The sequence below is a fragment of the Stigmatopora argus genome, chromosome 18 (genome assembly GCF_051989625.1).
Source record: "Stigmatopora argus isolate UIUO_Sarg chromosome 18, RoL_Sarg_1.0, whole genome shotgun sequence".
In the NCBI taxonomy this organism is placed as follows: domain Eukaryota; kingdom Metazoa; phylum Chordata; class Actinopteri; order Syngnathiformes; family Syngnathidae; genus Stigmatopora; species Stigmatopora argus.
In genome coordinates, this window is record NC_135404.1 from 10,921,057 (window position 1) to 10,940,012 (window position 18,956).

An 18,956-nucleotide genomic window follows, 5' to 3' on the forward strand; every position below is an offset into this window, starting at 1 on the left:
TCACCATTTTGGAAGGAAATTTTTCTTTTACTTTTCCTTCAAAATCAAACTAACAACTTTTTGTATTGCATCATTTCTCCAACCAAACAGTGGTGTTTTAAATTTCTTTATTTGGAATTTCCCTCCAAATCACGTCATGTCATTTTTCCATTTCACAAAATATTTACAAAAAGATACTTTTAAATGGTTGGATTTTTTTGTGTGTCCTTTCTCTTGAAGTCGAGCGTCGTCAAAGGCGTCTATCTAAAAGAAGGATGACCAGTCCGTATTCATTCTTATACAAAACGTGGATGCCAATCATCATACTTTGTTGTTTTTTTTAAACTGCATACGTTGTCTTTTTCTGAGTGCTTAAAAAAACTCTTCCTTTGCACACTGCAAACAGGAAGCCAAGAGCTAGCGCACACGCCTGTGTGTATATATATATGTGTGTGTGTGTGTGTGTGTGTGTGTGTGTGTGCTTATTGGGAGGAAGTGACATCATTGCCCTGAAGGAAGTAGTATTTGAAAAAGCGCCGTTGGGATTCTTTTCCAGACGTGGCCCGATTGGCTCGGCCTGTCACGCTAGTCTCTCGTTCCAAAAGGAACTTTCCTGCAAAATTAGGGCTGGTTGGGAGGGGGGCATCCAAGTGCATTATGGGTATCTGGTGGAAGAGCCAAGGAAGCAGTAACAAGTGCCAAGCCGCAGGGAAGGGGGGGCAATTAAAAAAAAATCTGTGACAACGTAAGGCAACGGACCTCGGTAGACGCCAACAAAGTTCACTTCCGTTTTTTCGCTCGATAAATAAAAAAACGACATCGTCGTCGTCGTCCCTTCTCCGGCCTTCCGAGTCTTTCAAAATGGCCGCTCCTTTTCGTCAAAGGTACATTTTACAAGACTGAAAAGAAAAGTTCAAAATAAAAGAGATCGACCCTGCCCCCGAATGTGTATACATTGTATTTTGGAGGTGTGGTTTCAAAGTGTGTGTATGTGTGTGTAGGCCATAACGGCTTTAAAGCAGTCTCAAGTCATCCCCTGCATATTCGGCATTTGGATTTGGCCGTTTTTTTTTTGTGTTTTTTTTTTTTTTTTGGACCGCAGAGCCAATTTCAATGGGAAAGCAATACACTACAGTTGAGAAATAGCGACTACAAGTCGCACTTTTTTTCAATTTTGCTGGGCCGTAGCAAGTATTTTTCCCTAAAGAGACAGACAACAGCTTGTTGACCATTTAAGAAACCAATTTAGTTTTTTAAATGAGTGATGGTGTTGGAGAAAATTAATAAATAACAATCGGCATTTCTAAAAATGGCTGGCCACGGAGTTAAAAAAATGAATTTAGGGTCACTTGAGTCCCCCATTTGTTTACATAATGTAAATATTACCACCTACATGATCCAAAACGTGATCTACTAATACTGCATTTGGGCAAGGATACTTAAAAAAGGTCACCAGGGAATCGGACACATGACCTCTGTGTTGGGGAACGATTACAGTAATACACTCATCCCTTTGAATGAAGTTCGTTTTTTTTAATGGCCATGGTTTTCTTCCATTATTGGAGGTTCCAAATGGCTATTCTAATCTTTAAATACTTAACGCATCCGCATGGTCATTTCGGATAGGGGTGCCGTGGTCTGTCCCTTTAACAGAAAAGCCTACTTTGATTTGGATTTCATTTGCCACTTTTCTCCTGGAAATCGTATTCTTAATCCGTTTTTTTAGGCGTGGAGATCCCAGTTCGAAACAAAGCCTTTTTTTGTATTCTCCCATCCGTTTCGAGCGGGAATGGACGCCCGTCGCCGTCGAGGGGGCATTTTGGCGAGCGGCGGTGGGCGGGGCGTTAACTGGTGACGTAGTGCTTGGCGGAGGGCTGCCCGTACAGCCCGTAGAAGTCGGCGTGTCTGTGCGACTGCGAGGCGTCGATCCAGTCGCGCACGCTCAAGCCCTGCATGGACGGCCCCCCGGAGGCCAGGCCGGGCGGCGGGGGGTAGTCCTGCGCGCTCACCCAGGGGAAGGAGCCCGAGCGCGGGTACGGCGGGTGGCCGCGGTGGCCCGACACGGAGGGCACGCCGGAGCAGTAGCAGTTATCCATGGTGCACACCAGGATCTTGCGCCCGCCGTACGGCGGCAGCACGGCCTGCTGCTGGGAGGAGTGGGAGGAGTGCGAGGAGGAGGAGGAGGAGACACCCGTGGGGCCGGCGCCGCCCCCGCCGCTAGGGAAGTGCGAGGAGCCAAAGTGGCGGTTGTCGGCCGTGGCGGCGGCCACGTGGGGCGGCCCGCACGGCTGGTTGCCCGACTGACCCTCCCCGGAGGACGGGCCCAGGTAGGGCTGCTTGCCGGAGGAGGAGGAAGAGGAGGAAGAAGACGAGGAGGAGACGGCGGCGGGGGCGTCTTTGAACGCCGCCGCGCCGCTCTTTCCCGAGTTTCCTTCCGGGAAGGCGGCCGAGTGTTTGCGCTTCTCCGCTCCCGAGCTCTGGCCGCACGGGAAGGCCGCCACCGACTGGAGGAAGATGGCGGGCGGCGTGAGCGGCGCTGAGGGGGACACGCAACAAGCAATTTTAGCCAGGGAGGCTAAAATGTTCTTTATGCAATATATAAACAACATATTCCTAAAAGGATTGTTTTGGTTTCCCATCAAAGAATATTCCAAAAGACATTTGAATATTCACCGTTTTGGGACCAAGGGCTAATTTTCATGAGCACGTCAGTGGATTCTTCCTTTGTATGTTAGCATTATGCTAACAAACAAGCAGTATAGGTACTTTAATGTAAGTATATCTATTTTTATATATTAACACACTTGACTAATGTGTTTTCACAAGGTTGAAAACTGAATATTAAGGACTTAATTGACAAGATTTAAAATGAGATTCTTATTATTAATATTGTCTTGACTATTATTGTTAATGTTTCCTGCTTTTTTCCCCCTCTTCATTTCATTCTTCTGTTACATAAAGCAATTATGTATATTTTCTGAAGTATTACTTTAAAATAGAACTAAAATGTTGGCGTGTGTGTCTGCATTTGGGTTTGTACCTTCCAGCATTCTCTTCAAACTCTTCTCCCGCTTGGAAATCTCCGAGAGCAGCTTGGTGTTTAGATTGCCCACCTTGTAGGGGGGCAGAGCGTTGCCCACGCAAGCCTGAGACCTAAGACAAAGTCCAGGATGAGACCCCGACCGAAGGAGCGCTCGGCTGGGGGCACCACCGACCTGTCGATGAGGATCTTGACGTGCTTGGTGTTCTTCATGAAGCCCAGTTCCTCGGCCTTGCCGAAGGCCCTGTTGATGGAACTGAGCAGCTTGCGCGCCTCGTGCCGGTGCTCGCCCAGCGCCAGGACTTGGGCGGCATTCTCCTGGCAGAAACGCGCCTGAGCCCGCTCCAGCGCCTCCAGCGTGCGGCCCAGGTCCTCCTCCAGGAGCTGGTGCATGCGCTGGTACTGTAGGCGTACGTCCTCCTTCAGCTCCAGCACGCGGTCCTTGCGGAGGAGGGAACCAGAAAACGGATTAAGTGTGGCAAAAATGGAGGTCCAAACTTGTTCGGGATTTTCTTCTAACGTTCACAGTCATTTGACATTTTTTCAAAACCTTTTTTTTAACTTTACAACATTACTTACCGTATTTTCACGACTATAAGGTGCACATAAAAGTCTTAAATTTTCTCCAAGATAGACAGGGTGCCTTATAATCCAGTGCGCTTTATATATGGACCAATACTAAAATTGTTATCACGATAAAATAAAATAAATCAGTCGATAGGGTACAGCATCCTCTACAGCTCTCACAACTACGGCAAGCAGACCCCGACTACTATTTCCCCAGTAGAAAAAGTACTGCGCAGTGACTGCTGGGATATGTAGTTCTTTTGTCAATACACCCAATGGGTTGTGGCCTGTATACATCGACATCAACAAAGCTTGACGAAGCATGGAAAGCAGCGTTGGAAAAGTTACGCTAGCTACTAGCTAGCTACTATTTGCGAATGGATTGTGGCCGGCTGGACGAACGTATAAAACTCAGAAAATGAGGACTTTAATGGATTTATGGGTGATGATGACGTGAGTACATTGTAAAATGGCTAAATAAAGTACAACCGAACTCAGTTTTGCTTCTGTTGACTTTTTAAAAACATGTTTTTAGCGTGTGGGTGTAGCGTGTATGTTAAAGCTAGTGTATGTTTTGCCATGCCTGGCTGCGTCTTTAAAAACGGGGCGTCCTTTGTGTGTGTAAAATACAGAAATAGCACTCATTATTGACACTGTGGCTAAAAATATGATGCACCGTATAGTCGTGAAAATACGGTATATAAACAAAACAGCGCCCATAAATGGAATGACACGGAAAATGACTTTTTCAATGTGCAGACTTAAAAAGGAGTCCATTTTGGCTGCAAGAAAAGCGGCGAATAACCCGAAGCATTTTCCCGTGGCGTACGATACGTACCTCCACCATGCATTTATCGGAATCCAGCTTGCACAGCTGCTCCTCGATTTCCTGCACGCGCTCCTCCACGCGTTCCTCCTGCCTCAGTAGGCTTTGCTGGCAGATGACATGAGAAGACAGAAGAAAGGAGGTCTTTAAGCGCCGCAACGTCGATTCACCCCCCCACCGCAAACGCCATCCCCGCGGGCGGGGAGGCGGGGCCCGGCCGTCATGGCAACCGGCGGCTATTTCGTGTTTGCGTAAGGCGTGAGTGCGCGTTGGGGGTTTGAGTTGATAAATGAAGCGACATAAGCAGGCAGGAAAGGAAAAATTGGAATTTAAGCAGATTTTGAGTTTTTGCGCATTTTCTGGGGGTTTAACAATAAATGAAACTAAATGGATACATGGAACGAAGGACTTTGTATCTAATCAAGGCAGACTTTGTAATATTGGCAAAGATTGCATTGTTGTACAATGAAGCAGAATCATGTTTTTTGTCAGTCTGTTGAAATCCAATGGAAAGCAAAACAACCACCGATTCTGTTACCTTTTAGGTTTACAAATTCAATTTCAAATTTGCCCACATTCACGCTGCCTTTCTGCCTTGACTGACCCCTTTTTTCTGTTTATTTTCGCTGTAGCATGCTAGGATGCTAATAACCAGATATGTCCAAGATCCAGTCATGTGATCGGAAATTGGGCCAATTAAAAGAGGCCTTTCGCAAAAAAACACTACATTTTATAGTATATATTGATTCTTACGCTAATGAAAAAAAACAGAGGGAGCATTAAAGTCAAAATTACAGGTGAGAGAGCTCAATATATTTTATAGACCTTCATAAGAACCAAATATGTTAACGTCATTTGTTCACAATCTTATTTTGTGCTGCACAACTGATGGCCAAAAACAAATCATAATTCAATAATAACTCTCTTATAGAGATATAATTTTGGATAGCTATGTTCAAATTGGGGATAAAAGACCTTTCCAAGGTTACCGGATTAGGATATATAGACATATTGACAAAAAACAATCAATCGAAGGTCAAAAAAAATATTCCTAGTAACAAACATCCTTATTTAGAGTCCAAAAAGGATCTCCGGTCAACAGCTGATATTATTGTGGAAACCGCTGGCCTAGATTTAGCTCGCTCGCGCACGCACACACACACACAATTGGTTGCCATGTTACACGCGGGGGGACCGTGACCCGGTTGTGCTGATTGATCGAGAGGAGGAGGAGGAAGAAGAAGAAGAGGAGAAAAAAACAGCAGGGTCGAAGGAGAAGAAGCTTAGCTGAGGGAGGTTGCGGCTATGGATACGCAGGGCAGGGGAAGGGTGAGGGTGAGCGCTGGGGGTCAAGGGGGGGTTGGGTTGCTTTGGGAGGGGCCCTCTTTAGCTGTCATTTCGCCGTAGTGTCTTTTCCATCACGGCCAGGAGGCCACGGGGAAGGTCTCGCCACGCCTGGAGACGCGCGGGGAGCTTGTGTGGGCTAATGGAATTGCGGGGGGGTGCATAACATATTCAAAGGAAAGTCCATTTGCATCTGGGCGGAAAAAAATGTCATTTCATGAATTAGGAGAGGAGGGGGATTTTATTTTTCAGATGCTAAATTCTGGAACAAAACCGGAACGTGAAGACAACTTAATCTAGGGCGGGGCTATTTTTTGCCACAGTCCCATTCCTATATTTAAATAGTTTGCGCCACATAAAGCTCATTCCTACTGCGTAATTTCCAGCCATGCCAATACCGACAGCATTTCCCAGTTCAAATGGATTAGACATCTCTCGCCATGGACAGCTCTGAAACACCAGCCCTCCCTACTTCAAATAAATTGCCCCCCTGAATATGTAAATATATGTTAAGCAGCCTCCCGTAAGCGCGCCACTGAAAGCAGTGTAAATATTCCGTCTTCAATAATTCAGCAGATTCTAATTAGCGAGCATCCAGACCATTAATAATGTAGGCAAAAGATAGCAATGGATTTTTCAAATGAGTTCAAATGGGCAACCACACCCCTGACCGTGCCCCCCCCCCCAAAAAAAAACACCTTCAAACACCTCTCGCTGAGTCACAGCGACAGGAAACGTGAGGCGTCACGCCGGACGGTATTGACACCTATCATGAGTCACGTCTCCCCGCCCTGACTAACCCCCCCCCCATTTGCTACTAACACAACCCTTTGAAAAAATGCGCCCTCAAAACGGCAGGAAATCATTTCCATTTTTTTTAATGATTCCGCACAATTGAATGAGGAATTGCCGTAATCCCCGGGCGAGGACGCACCTGTGCCGGGAAGATAAGAGCGCCCCTCCTCCATGGCGAGGGACCCCCATTGTCCCCTCTGCCGCCGCATTGTGGGGCATTCCGACAGACGAGAAAGACGGACGAGCGCAGCGGCGTGCGGGAAAGCGCGACAAAAACCAGAGCGTTTCGAGGCGCCGGTTGAAAAGTCTTTGGAACGGTCGATGGATTGATTGGGCGAGCAAACGATACGATCCAATGGATCAGTCTGTAAAAACGTGGGCGGATGGCGTATCTTTAGTTAAGATTGTTTTTTATCTATATTTATATTATGGTAAATAAATGAACAAAGGACTCCATTTATCGTATTGAAGTTGTAAGTTGCCGAAATATTTAATTTTCTTGCAACCATATACCAGCACAACTGGTTAGCATGCAATTAATGCTAATAACCACAGCATTTGTGTTGGCTAACTCAAAAATAAGTTTGAGTGTGCTATTTTTCTAAGGTATCGGAACTCGGTATCGGCCGAATCACAAAAATCAAGTGACTTGGATTTGACTCCGATGTAAAAATAGAATTAGTTTCAACAGAAAAAACATAAAAATGATAGCCTCGCCTGATTGGATTTATTTAATGTATCCCATTAACTGATTCACTCAAAGTCCTGTGACTCAAATCCAATTGGGACACTTTTTTCAAACAAAAAATTGAACGAGAACGGTAAAATATCGGCGTCTATCCCATTGTAGTCCAAAGAATCTATATCCAATTACACAGTCATTGAATTGGTGATTTAACACTATTCGATTGCCATTGAAATTCCCCGAGCGCCGATCGTCGACGGCGAGGGACGTCCAAACGGTCGGATGAATTGATTGTGCGAAGCCATCGGGCGGCGTCTTACCCGGATGTCGTTGCGCCGCAGCTCCACGTCGGCGACGGCGTGCCCATGGCTGGGGTGGCAGCGGGCGAAGCAGCAATACTGGCACACGGCGGTCTGCTCGGCCTCGCAGTGGTACAGTCGATACTCGTCGTGCTGCGGGCAGGTCCAGGCCTTGACCGCCTCGGCCTCCACCAGCAGGTGCCCGAGCGCCGAGCACGGCTGCTGCAGGTGCGTCTGCACGTGCGACTGGCAGCAGGGGGCGTTGCAGCGCAGGCACACCTTGACGGCGGGCAGCGGGGGCCCGCGCCGGCACAGGATGCACTGGGGCGGCGGCGCCGGGGCCTTCTCCACGCTCAGGGCGTTGTACTTCTCCACGATATTGGACAGCTTGTGGTTCTTCTCCAGGCTGGGCTTGGGGCTGTAGGCGTGGTTGCATTCGGGGCAGCGGGCCAGCGCCGAGTCCTTGGCCCAGGCCTCGCCGATGCACACCCGGCAGAAGTTGTGCTTGCAGGGCAGCTGGATGGGCTCGGAGAAGACGTGAAGGCAGATGGGGCAGATCAGCTCCTCCTCGAAGCAATTCTTCCACGTCTCGGCCATGTCGGACGTCATGGCGGGGGCACGGGCGGGCATGCAACGGCGGCTCGCAAGTCTCAAACTAAACCCTCCCTACCGGGGGGAAAAGAAGGGAAAAAAAGGAAAAAAAGACGACACCCTGACTGGAAAAGTTATTGCTACTTCCGGACAAGTGACCAGAGAACAAACACGTGACGACTGTAAACGGTGAAACGCGCTAGCGTGCGGCCTACAGGAAGTAGGAGCCTGCAGGTGAAACCTCAGAATCCAAACAAGGCACAGATAAACCAGCCGGGGGGGGAGCCGGCACGTGAACCGTCCGTCGTCGGTCGCCTGGGGCTCGATTGGTGAACCTGCTCCCAAACCCTGATTAACGATGCTTCTTTTGCTGATTAAAAAAAAACGACTCCTAGCCTTGACCTAGTCACTTGGGGTCTCCAAAAACAAAGCCAAAAACGCAGAAAAACGATGGCTCGGACTGTGTCGAGTTAAACGCACACGGGCCATGAACGCACCACGGATCCACAACAGGCTCGGATTAACGTTGCCTCTGCTCGGTTTGGATGCCAAAACGCCATTTCCATGAGATAATAATAATCCAAACACTCGCACACATACAAGGCCGCGGCTCTCTGGCACTTTCCACTCGAAAACAAAAGGGCCTGCTAATCGTATTAGATGGAGGGGGGAAAAAAATCATAAAATCATAGCCGGGCCGTCGCTTTGGATGCGGTTTTACTGCATAGTTATCGCTTTTGTGAGGCTCCGATCGAAGCTGGTGAACAAAAGAGCTTTTATTTAGCTTAAGGATCCGCAGGAATGTTGCTCACTTCGACACCCATCGATCGAATAAACCCCCCGCCCCGAAGAAAATGACAATTAGGATTCTATTTCAATCTCGCTTATTCGCCTGCTCTCGCCCCCGTCGTCGACCAACAACATATTTCATCGACTTATCTCGACATAAATCGTGGGGGAGAGAAAAAAAAAAGGCGAAGCGCCTCACCTCACCATTTTGTAGCACAGGTACACATTACGAAGCGCACTTTCGTCACAAACGCGGCCCTTAATGGCGTACGACAAATACATTATTTTCTTCAGGATATATTATTCACTATTCCACGCTTAGAATATAAAAAATAGGAGGATATTAAAAGGGGATGTCTCTTCCCTGTCCTTGTTAGACGTGTTAGCTGCTGTCATCAGCCATCTTGTTATTAAAAAAAACACACGCACACAGGATATCCACGATGGAAAAGGTTGGAGGTTGTTTCGCCGACGTTTCCCGTCTTTTATCTCGACATTAAAGACGAAAGGGAACTTGAAAAAAGAGCATTTTCGCCGTGGTTCAACCTCAGTCTTCTCTTTGAGTACAAAAGTCCACAGTCCTGACGTGCTTGTTATTTATTCACGGCCCATATTAGGTAACCCAGTCCGGTGGAAAAGTCGACTATATTCCTGATTTATAAAAATGCGTCCCGCTCTACTGCCTTTTAGGAAGGGGCAAAGAGAATTTGAGATCTTCTCTTACTTGTTTAATGGCCTCCTTTTCTTCCTGTGCCTCTCTCCGCTTCAGCCAGGCTGTCGACAGAGGAGGAATGCGGGCGAGCTGGACGCTTCCTCTGGTTAGAGTCAACGTAGGCGAACGGCGGCGGAACTACACTTCCGACTTTTCAAAATAAAACCCAAACTAGGAACATTTGAGAAAATAAAGCAAATGCGAATTTTGACCTTCACACGAAAGACGTATTTAATAATGGTCAAATCTTTGGAAATCTTGAGCAAGGGCGGGGCAAAAAGTGCTTTTATGAATAAAATGTCTACCTGCACTTAATATGGCAGCTTTCCGAGCGAGTGTGGTATGTATTTAGCATTTTACCTTGGATGCTTGCTTGTTTCCCACATTTTAAAGAACAGATAAGAAGACCATCAACGCCAGCAGAATCGCGTTACTCCTTCCGCTTTCATCCGGATGGACATTAAGGCTCCATTTCATTATGCCTGTAGATAACTTGACTTTTAATGTTTACCTACGTTATGGTTCAGGGCGATAAAACAGAATAAAGCAGAATATTACATGTGACTTTAAGCGACTAACATACATGTTGAATTTGGACACTCAATAACATCTAAGCAGTATTTCCGGCACTTGTGGACTATTTCTATATCAATAATAATGGTTAACAAAGTTTTTATTTAACATGAGAGGAAGCCTCGCTTTCGCAAGGCATCAAAAAATTGGTAAAAACTCTTGTTGTTCCTCCCCACGGAAATCTTTAGTAAAAGGCGAAAGATTTATGCGATCTGAAGAGAAACAAGAGTGTACTGAATTTCCAAATGCTAAAGTACACATATACTTGTAGCAACTACGTTTTTAACACACGGTGTCCGTGAGTCGATTTTTACATTCTTTCGAAATGCATTCCTTTAATTCATTTATATATGAAATAAACGTGATAACCTTAGTAAAAACAACTTTACAATGCATGTGTCCATTTAGCGAGCGTAAAAGTATATAGTCAATTTCGCAAAGCATTCTGGGATATAGACGAACCTCACTTCACTTGTGCTGTTTGATCCTAGGGAGTTTAATATCATTGTGATTCTTTTGAAATAGCGAATTCTTCTTAACAATTGATTAACAGTGTGTTCACTAAATTTAGATATATATTTTAGAGGCAAGGGGCCATTTTAAAAAATATATTTTACAAAAAAAACGCAGGGCACCCTGGGAGGAGGGACTTTTGCGGGTTGTTACATTTCATCTCTAAGTCTTGACGTCCTAAAGTGGAGAATTTCTCAGGAAAATTGACGGATTTGTAAACGTTTCTGTAACTATGATACAGGCTTGATTTTCTATTTTAATCACATTTAGGTCCACCAATGCCGTAAAACTACTGCATCGTCCATCTATATTTGAATCTTATGTGACTGGAATGGTACTGCCCTTAAAATGGCCGACAACCGACGACAAAAAACGTAGCACATGAACTATCTAGCCTTGTAAAACTTTTTTTTAACAAACCGGTCATGTCTAAATTTCTGTTTCCTACGCTTTATCATCTTTGAAAACCCTGAAAAATAATTGTTAAATCTACAATTTCATGTCACATCAACCTCCCCATTCACAAACTACTAAACTAAACTTTACCCATAGTTTAGTTATCTCTTCACATTTAAAAACAAATGGAATATAGTACTCACAAATTACTAAACCTTACCTTCAGTTTAGTCATCCATCACCACCATTTACCATAGCTATTTTGCTTCTTGTCACATTTAATTGAAATGATTTAAAACTATAAAAGTTGAACAACATGACCAAACAGTTGAGTGAAAAGCAAAATGGTGGTCACCTAATTAACAGCAGCTGCTTCAAAAGTACCAGGATGTTCCGGTTCCTTCCACAAGTGCCCAAAAACAATATGACTAATAAAAGGAGTAACTTACCTGACACTAAATGACACATTTCCCCAAACCGAGTGACACGACGGGCAGCTTTTATTTATTCATAACACAACAACTGAGTGTTACGCGAGGATAAATAATGTTTATATCGGGAGTAGCTCACTCGGGGGCTTTAGTCCAGGTGGCCAACGGCGGCCAAAACAACACAGAATGGGCCACTTGGTTTGTTTTGGTCAGAAAGTAGCGGCGCTTTAAATACTGTCACACAGCAGAAACGTGTTTGCTCGGCGAGGTAAGGCAACGCATGAGATGTGTTGGTTTTCTCAGATGGAGTAGAGACGCAGCTGCTCCTCCATGTCGCCCTCGGAGACGTCGCCGAACGTCTCCGTGTTGTCCTTCAACAGCTGGAAGATGGCGGCCAGCTGTTCCTGCTGCACCCTGGAAAAGCAAGGAAAAGACTGCTCTCCATTTGGAAAAACTCATCTCATCTCATTTTCTGAACCACTTTATCCTCACTATCCTCCTTTTATAAGAGTGAGCGAAATATGAAATTAGACAAAAATCTGCAGAACAATTTAGCAAGAAAAACGACATAAATTCACGAGAATTCAGATTTCGATGCTGAATTTTGAAGCTGAAATAAATTCAAATTAAAGCAACAAATCCTCGAATATATTTTAATGGCTTCTTTAGCACCCTCTAGCGGCACTATTGCGCAACACTTGGCACAGTAGAGCCTGCTTTTAACAACGTGTAATTGTTGTTTTCAGCACTTGTCGGTACTGTATCCAACTGAACGTCGTTTCTAACATTTGACATTTAGATATATTTTTTTAATCCAGATTTTGATCATCAATCTATAACTGCAAGAGCTCATTAACCCATTCACTGCCATTGTCGGCAAACGACATCCAATCCATAGGAACATGCTTCTGAAATGGATCGATGAGTTCCATAACCAGAAGCACTAACAAAACATGGCGTCACGTGCAGCCTTTTCCCTTGCTGGCTAGATCGTCTCTCTCTCTCTCTCTCTGTCTCTCATGTCCTGGGGTCAAAGGTCCTCTGGCCTGGCAGAGACTTAATCTGGCCTTAAATCAGTCTGGCCCGCGTGGCACGGCAGCTTAAGGGCGGAAAGCTCCGAGTGAAAGGCGGCCAGCGCAGGACGAGATTGTCACGGCACGTTTTCGACTGACCTCTGCTCTTCTTCCAGCTCCTCTTGGGACATCATCATCTCCATGTGATGGGAGCGCGACTTTCCGGGGAGGTACTTCAAGGAATCGTTCGCCAGGAACTCCGATTTATCTGACCACGCACACAGACAAAAAATAACAAGATGCATACACGTTGAATAAATACGACTTAGGTGGACCGAGAAAAATATGTCAATACTAGGGCTGGGCGATGGTTACTCATTTTAATCGCAGGAGATTAAATTACATTCTGGAAAGTGTCGTAAATCAAAAAAGAATTTTAAATATACTGCCATATTCATGAAAAAATTGACTTCAAACAACCATCCTTAAAAGCATTCTGTATAGAAATGAATTCATAAGTAGCAAACTTAATTTTTGTATGTACTGTGGAATTAATCAAATATTCATCTATATTATTCTCACAATAAACCCACAAATTAATGCCCAGTTAAGATAACTGGGACACCCTTCCATAATTGTTTTTCTTTATTGTTTTAAAACAGAAGTACAGATTAGGATTATAAATAGAATTTTGGAAGATTATTTCCAATTATTTTCCCCTTCCTAATTAAAAAAGAAAACAATAAAGACAAACAAAAATGAAAACAAATGTTAAAGCTAACGCTAAAAAATGGTCAACCCAAGTGTAATTTTCCACTCACCGTTGACCTCCGGGCTCTCTGCGTCTCCGTCGGTCTGGGGGTCAGAGAAAGCACACTTTAGGAGCTCCTGTTCAGAGAGCCCGATGAAGGAGCGCCGCCCGCGCCCCGACGACGCCTCGGACGACGAGTCGAAGCTGGTGTGCCTGGAATCGGGCCGCGGCACCGACAGGCTGGACGCCGACGAGGACGAGGAGCCATCGGCGGGGGCCGCCACCGTCGCCGACGAGGACGAGGAGACCTCGGCCGGGGCCGCCACCGTCGCGGTGACCTCGGCCGGGGCCGCCGACTCCTCGCTGGCGGCGTGGGGTCGCGACTCCTCCTGTGTGGGAGAGACAAGACAAGATGGATGCTGATGCGGTCGCTGGACATCCCTCGGGGACGATACCATACTAGCTATACATCTCATAACCCTTGTGTGGAGTGATAATTGCTTTGGGCCTTTGTTTTCGCAGCCATATTTAACCATGGGATTTCATTCTTATTTCTAATATGCAGTGTAGTAAAAGGGATATGTAAAAAAAAATTACCACACATTCAGTATTCATGCAATTGGTATTTTTGTTATTCATTTATTATTGGTGTAGTGATGGTTTATTGAGTTGCTTCATCTATTTCTACCCAGTACCAATGGAATTTTTAATAATTTGCACATATATGCATTTAAAAAAAAATGTTTTCAACATAAGCTTGGCAGCTGTATGTGCAGCACATGTCACATTGTCCCAGGTGTTGTCTCTACAGTTGTCCAAATCAAAATGGAAAAAATTATTGTGACTATAATCTCTTTTAGCATGCAAAAATGCATGTATTATTCAAATAAAGTCTTTTCTGTCAGCTCCCATGTCCGTTACGTGTGGCACAATTGTATATGTGTGTAGTATTGAGTCTACTGTCACATAAGCATCTTAGAAAGTGACCTAATCTGTCAATAAGAGTTGGAAGAAAGTATCCATACTAAGTGCACTCACCGATTTGACCAGCTCCCAGTGGTCGTGGGCGCTGCCGCTCATCTGGCACCAGTCGTCCCCCGCCGAAGTGGCCCCTTTCTCGCATTTGCTTTCCGCTATGTGGCCGTTCTGCAGGACCGCCGACGGGTGTCCTTTCCCGGCGTCCGAGCTGGGACTCGCCGGGTAACGCTCTGTCAAAGCCGACTGGCTCGAGCCGTCCAGCAGCGACGTCGCGACCACCAGCGCGAGCAGCGTGAAAATGACGGCCGGCAAAATAAAAGCCCAATCCATACTTGAGTTATTTCAGTTTGTTTTGTTTTTAATTTGCCCGCGCGGCTCGACCGTCAGCCATAGCGACGCATTAGAGGATAATCCCCCCCAGACGAGCGACCTTAACGAGCGGTGTTTACTAGATCAGGAAGGAGGTTCTGTCGGGACGTGACGTCACATCCGCCAGGGGCCATCAGGCGCGCAGCAACGTGCTCGGCTCGTCATCCGGGTCTTAATCTCATCAGCGCCCGAGTGTCCTGGTGTAAATTGGATGGGGACGTTTATCTTGTGACAACACTCGTGTAGGCGGAGGGTGACTTTGAAAAAAAAATAAGACGAGCACAGGTCATCCACCGGTAAACGCTCTCTCTGACCCCAGGAAGACGGGACGCGTTTCCATGACGACAATCTGAACAGTGGACAACAAACTGATCCATTAGTTAATCGACTGTCAAGTTTAATTTACAATTTGCATGTCATTTGATCAGTACTTATATTAACTTTGCAAAATTCAAATAAAAAAAAAAAATTCACTTAGATTCTTTTCAGCACAGGTGTGCAAAGAATTGCCTGCCACTACTTTTTATTGGCCTAAATTATGAAAATAATTAATAAGGCTTGCATAGGAAGCATGAGTTTTAGCCTTCATTTAGCTGCACTTCCCAGTTTTAACACCAGATGGAGCTACTAACCAAAAACTGTTTTAGTAGCTCTGGGGACAAAACTTCTTGTTTTACAGACTAATATAACCTTAACTCCTTCACCACATCAAGATTTGCAGCCTAGTACCAAAAAAAGCACACATCACTCAATTTTCCACAGATATGTTTATTAGCATTCACCTGAAAAAAGAAAAAAAAAAAAGCGAATACACAGGTCAACGGGGAATGTGTTGCATAAAGAGTGATGAAGCATCTGGAACGGCAATTTTTTTTCCCTTAAATGCCAACCTTTCGTCTGTGAGCCACACCGGACCCACTTAACCCAAAAAGCGATTGATGAACCAAACGAGGATTTTTTTGGGGGAAAAAATATCATACGGGAGGTGGATGAATGATCTGCAACACCTGTGAGCTTACAAACCGGCAAACAGCAGCGGAGGGTCGAGCGCCTCGGCCGGAACAGTGACCGGGCACTCCGCACCGCAACACGCCACACCATGTCACCACCGCACTGCATCTTAACAGCTAACCAGCATTACTCAACTGCTACACAACTGCGCCTAGTGCACAAAAGATACACAAGAAAGAGGGTTAGAGTCAAAGGAAGCAACTTTAACCGGGCAGAAAGAGTTGATAGAATAAAAGTGGGGGAAAAAACAGCTATTTTGTCATCAAGACAAATGAAGCCACGCGGACAAGCTCGATTAACATACAACATGATTTTTTTATCCCCCCACTCGAGTGGTGCAACAAACCAATATTCGAAATGTACAACCTCCTGTTTCGGGGAAAAATATAACAAGTTAATCCGGTAAAAGCAAATAACTCCTTGTTTTATTGAAGAGCACAAATTCCAAAAAAAGCAATTTAAAAAGGGGAAAAACAAAAACATACAACTTTAGTTCACGATGTGAACTCTGTGAACGACCAACATGACGTCTGTTCAGGTAACGTGATGAAATGAACTATTTAGAAAACATTTAAACCAAGTTCCAAATAACCTTTCAGTCTGCTTTCTGTGGAAACAGAAGAGTCCCCTTGAACACAGTGAGACTCATCCCGATGTCCTCGACAAGAAAGTAGCCGTCACCTGAGGCATCTGCAAAAAGAAGAAGAAAAAAAGAACAGGTTCAGGAAGAGCACATTGAAAGGTCTTAACTCCTAACCCCAAAAATGGCATATCTTGTGCGGGTAACACTCCTTGAATGCGTTTGGCCACCTTCCTTCCGCGCGAATGCAGGACACTCTTGGCACTTGGGCGCACTTTCAAAACCAACCTTGGGAGGGCAAAGCAGAGGCAGGCACCCCCCAAAGTGAACGTACCTCGCCGCACCACCTCAAACACCAAGCGACAGCCCCGCAACTGCCGCCACGACGACCCGCTCCTTTGCAAACAAGCGTCGCCTGGGCGACCTGCTCCCGAGCAACTGCCGTCACCCCCCCGGCAACGGGCAGGTCACATGGGCGGGTCACACACTATAACTGCTCTCAAACTGCTACACCCCCATCTCCTCCTCTCTTTGCAAACAGGACTCAGCAGCTTGGAGGAAAGAATTCCACATTTAGGTGAAGGCTTGGAGTGAAGCACACCCGAAAATACTCGCATTGGGCCAATTGAAACCCTTTCCTGCGTGCGTACTTTGCAACCAAATCTTTCAAAGTTAGCGTTCCGCAGACTTGGTTTCAAATTTTAACGGCAACTTCAAGGCCGCAGAATGATGACTCATTGACAGCCAGTGACTATCGTAATCAATGGCAGCCAATGAGCTCCTGTATAAATTTTGTTCTTCCTTTGCTACTACCACAACACACTTTGATATCTATATCTAGGCTTGACCTGGCAACAAACGGGTTAAACATGTAATCACACATGAGTTCAAGACAACCCCCCGTCCCACTAAATACCGTCATGTCGCGTCCAACTTTGAATTAAGGCTCCGCGTCGTTGTCCTCGGGAGACTTGGGTCGGCTCTTGCTCTTGGACTTGGACCTGGATCTGGAGCCACGGTTGGAGGCCGGGGTCCGGCTCCTGGATCGAGAGGGGGACTTGGACTTTGACTTGCTTCGCCTCGGGGTCCTGGATTTGGACTTGGAGCGGGACCTCGACCGGGAGTAGGAGCGGGACCTGGAGCGGGAGTAGCGGCGACCCCTGGATCGGGAGCCGCTCCTGGAACGGCTGCGTCTTCGACGGCGAGGGCTCGCGGAACGTCTGTCGAGAGCAATGTTGACATTTAAAATAAAAACAGATTCATATACATACTAATGCTCTATGACCAAAGGGAAAATAAATTCTATTAAATTTTCTCGAATTGTCCCTGCCTGGTTCGTCTAAAAACTGGTGTAACCAGTCAAGTTACCGCAAAGATTCCCTTCAGATACAATCATTTAATACCAAACTTATTTGTAAATAAAACAATAAAATTTAAAAATGAACAGGATTTAGCAAACTTTTGCACACACTATTTTTAGGTAACCAATTAGCTGTTTTTCAAAGCAGGGGAAGGCGGTTCAGGTTCAACCCTTGCTCTCGTAGAATATTGATGAACTATTTTGTTTACTTTAAAGGTTAACCATTCATTTAGATTGCAGGAAAAACAATTCGCCTCATTTGCGTATTGCATTAATAAACCAACCCCATCGGGCTGTAGATAAACTAGGCAAATCTAAGTATAAACAGGATCGTCGTTTTGTAGCTTTTTCGGCACGTGTTCTACGAGATAAAATGGCTGCGCATCAAAGCAGTAACGTAAATTGAACACAAGAGGCCAAACACATGAATAAGTACTATTTATATCGATTTTCAGGCGTCGACGTAAACCTCGTACCGTCTCGGCGGACCTCCTCGACGGGATTGCATGGAGTCAGGCGGCCGGCCGTAGCGGGCCATCTGCACGCGGAGCTCGCGGCCGTCGAGCAGCGCTCCGTCCATGGCGTCCATTGCGTCCTCGGCGTCGCGCTTGTCCAGGAAGCGTACGAATGCGAAGCCGCGGCTCTCCTTGGTGTACCTGTCCCGCGGGATGTACACGTCGCCCACGCGGCCGTACTTCTCGAACACGCGGCGTAGGGTCTCCGGCGAGGTGCGGTAGGTTAGGTTGTCCACTTTGAGGGAGGTCATCCCCTCCACGTCTGGCGGCGGCCTACCGTAACTCATTTTCTTCACCTAAGTGACTCACAAAATAAACTGGGCTCTTTCTGTCCGCAAAAACAACAAAGACGCTGATCCTGAAACCGTAGCAACTCGAAACAAAGCTAATCCGCTCTGCAACGCTCACATACGTTGCACAACACGAGCTAATCGTACACGAAATGGCGGCAACAAAGCTTCCTGTCACCTTTTCCTGCCCACTCGCGGTGGCCTTCTCGGATTGGTCGAAGCTCGCGCCCTTTGTACGCCCAAACTGGGCAACATTGCCCCCTGCTGGTTAGGAGGCAACATGGACCATAAAAAGATGATGCTTTCGAGTTTTTGACCACGTTTTGCAACTATTCAGACTATTGCAGAAGCAAATTAAGCAAACTTTCGACCATTTAAATGTATTTTTAAACAACTAACGTGTTTCATATGTTTAATTAGTTATTTTTGTCAGTTTTATTAAAATCCTCAAACAAGAATGATGTGATACTCATTTCGTGACCCTTTCCACATTGCTTTTAAGCATTGGTCTAACAAATTTTAAAAGGTACATACATAAAGTCTTTTTTC

At 45.8% G+C, this 18,956-nt stretch overlaps 3 protein-coding genes and 1 non-coding gene across 10 annotated transcripts; all 4 read right to left on the reverse strand.

The window, feature by feature from the left end:
- Positions 1–90: 90 nt before the first annotated feature.
- trim8b (tripartite motif containing 8b) lies at positions 91–11,504 on the reverse strand. Of its 3 annotated transcripts, XM_077626555.1 has the most exons (7): positions 11,330–11,453; positions 9,988–10,138; positions 7,557–8,201; positions 4,425–4,520; positions 3,195–3,460; positions 3,020–3,132; positions 91–2,515 (listed from the first exon to the last, which is right to left on the reverse strand). In XM_077626555.1, exons 3-7 carry the CDS (start codon positions 8,163–8,165, stop codon positions 1,824–1,826), a joined length of 1,776 nt encoding a protein of 591 aa, XP_077482681.1. In that variant the 5' UTR covers positions 8,166–8,201; positions 9,988–10,138; positions 11,330–11,453; the 3' UTR covers positions 91–1,823. The 3 variants fall into 3 exon arrangements, with proteins under 3 accessions (XP_077482681.1, XP_077482680.1, XP_077482682.1); XM_077626554.1 differs by lacking the exon at positions 9,988–10,138 and having other exon boundaries at positions 11,330–11,504; XM_077626556.1 differs by lacking the exons at positions 9,988–10,138; positions 11,330–11,453 and adding an exon at positions 9,640–9,798.
- On the reverse strand, positions 10,319–10,432 carry LOC144064123 (U5 spliceosomal RNA). Its single transcript, XR_013296706.1, has one exon. It is a non-coding gene; the product is annotated as a U5 spliceosomal RNA (small nuclear RNA).
- Positions 11,505–11,591: 87 nt separating the features above from the next.
- Positions 11,592–14,791, reverse strand: LOC144093220 (uncharacterized). Its single transcript, XM_077626561.1, has 4 exons — positions 14,343–14,791; positions 13,375–13,693; positions 12,713–12,821; positions 11,592–11,954 (listed from the first exon to the last, which is right to left on the reverse strand). The coding sequence occupies exons 1-4, from the start codon at positions 14,610–14,612 to the stop codon at positions 11,840–11,842; spliced, it is 813 nt and encodes a 270-aa protein (XP_077482687.1). The 5' UTR covers positions 14,613–14,791; the 3' UTR covers positions 11,592–11,839.
- An 826-nt stretch (positions 14,792–15,617) lies between these two features.
- srsf2a (serine and arginine rich splicing factor 2a) lies at positions 15,618–18,610 on the reverse strand. 5 transcript variants are annotated; one of them, XR_013306176.1, is made up of 4 exons: positions 18,079–18,610; positions 17,159–17,462; positions 16,255–16,352; positions 15,618–15,813 (listed from the first exon to the last, which is right to left on the reverse strand). XR_013306176.1 is itself a non-coding variant. In XM_077626165.1 (3 exons), the coding sequence occupies exons 1-2, from the start codon at positions 18,402–18,404 to the stop codon at positions 17,183–17,185; spliced, it is 606 nt and encodes a 201-aa protein (XP_077482291.1). In that variant the 5' UTR covers positions 18,405–18,610; the 3' UTR covers positions 16,061–16,352; positions 17,159–17,182. The 5 variants fall into 5 exon arrangements, 3 of the variants coding, with proteins under 3 accessions (XP_077482291.1, XP_077482290.1, XP_077482289.1); XR_013306175.1 differs by having other exon boundaries at positions 16,255–17,462; XM_077626165.1 differs by lacking the exon at positions 15,618–15,813 and having other exon boundaries at positions 16,061–16,352.
- Between the last annotated feature and the right edge of the window lie 346 nt (positions 18,611–18,956).

Bases quoted from the DNA above. Each gene is read 5' to 3' on its own strand.
- srsf2a (XM_077626165.1), bottom strand. From the start codon at position 18,404: ATGAGTTACGGTAGGCCGCCGCCAGACGTGGAGGGGATGACCTCCCTC. The intron at 17,463-18,078 runs GTACGAGGTTTA...TGCTCTCGACAG, and splicing joins CGAGGAGGTCCGCCGAGACG to ACGTTCCGCGAGCCCTCGCC.
- LOC144093220 (XM_077626561.1), bottom strand. From the start codon at position 14,612: ATGGATTGGGCTTTTATTTTGCCGGCCGTCATTTTCACGCTGCTCGCG. The intron at 13,694-14,342 runs GTGAGTGCACTT...TCTCCCACACAG, and splicing joins ACTGGGAGCTGGTCAAATCG to GAGGAGTCGCGACCCCACGC. The intron at 11,955-12,712 runs GTCAGTCGAAAA...TTGCTTTTCCAG, and splicing joins GAGCTGGAAGAAGAGCAGAG to GGTGCAGCAGGAACAGCTGG.
- trim8b (XM_077626554.1), bottom strand. The intron at 4,521-7,556 runs GTAAGACGCCGC...GTCATCTGCCAG, and splicing joins TGCGGCGCAACGACATCCGG to CAAAGCCTACTGAGGCAGGA. The intron at 3,461-4,424 runs GTACGTATCGTA...CTCCTCCGCAAG, and splicing joins CCGATAAATGCATGGTGGAG to GACCGCGTGCTGGAGCTGAA.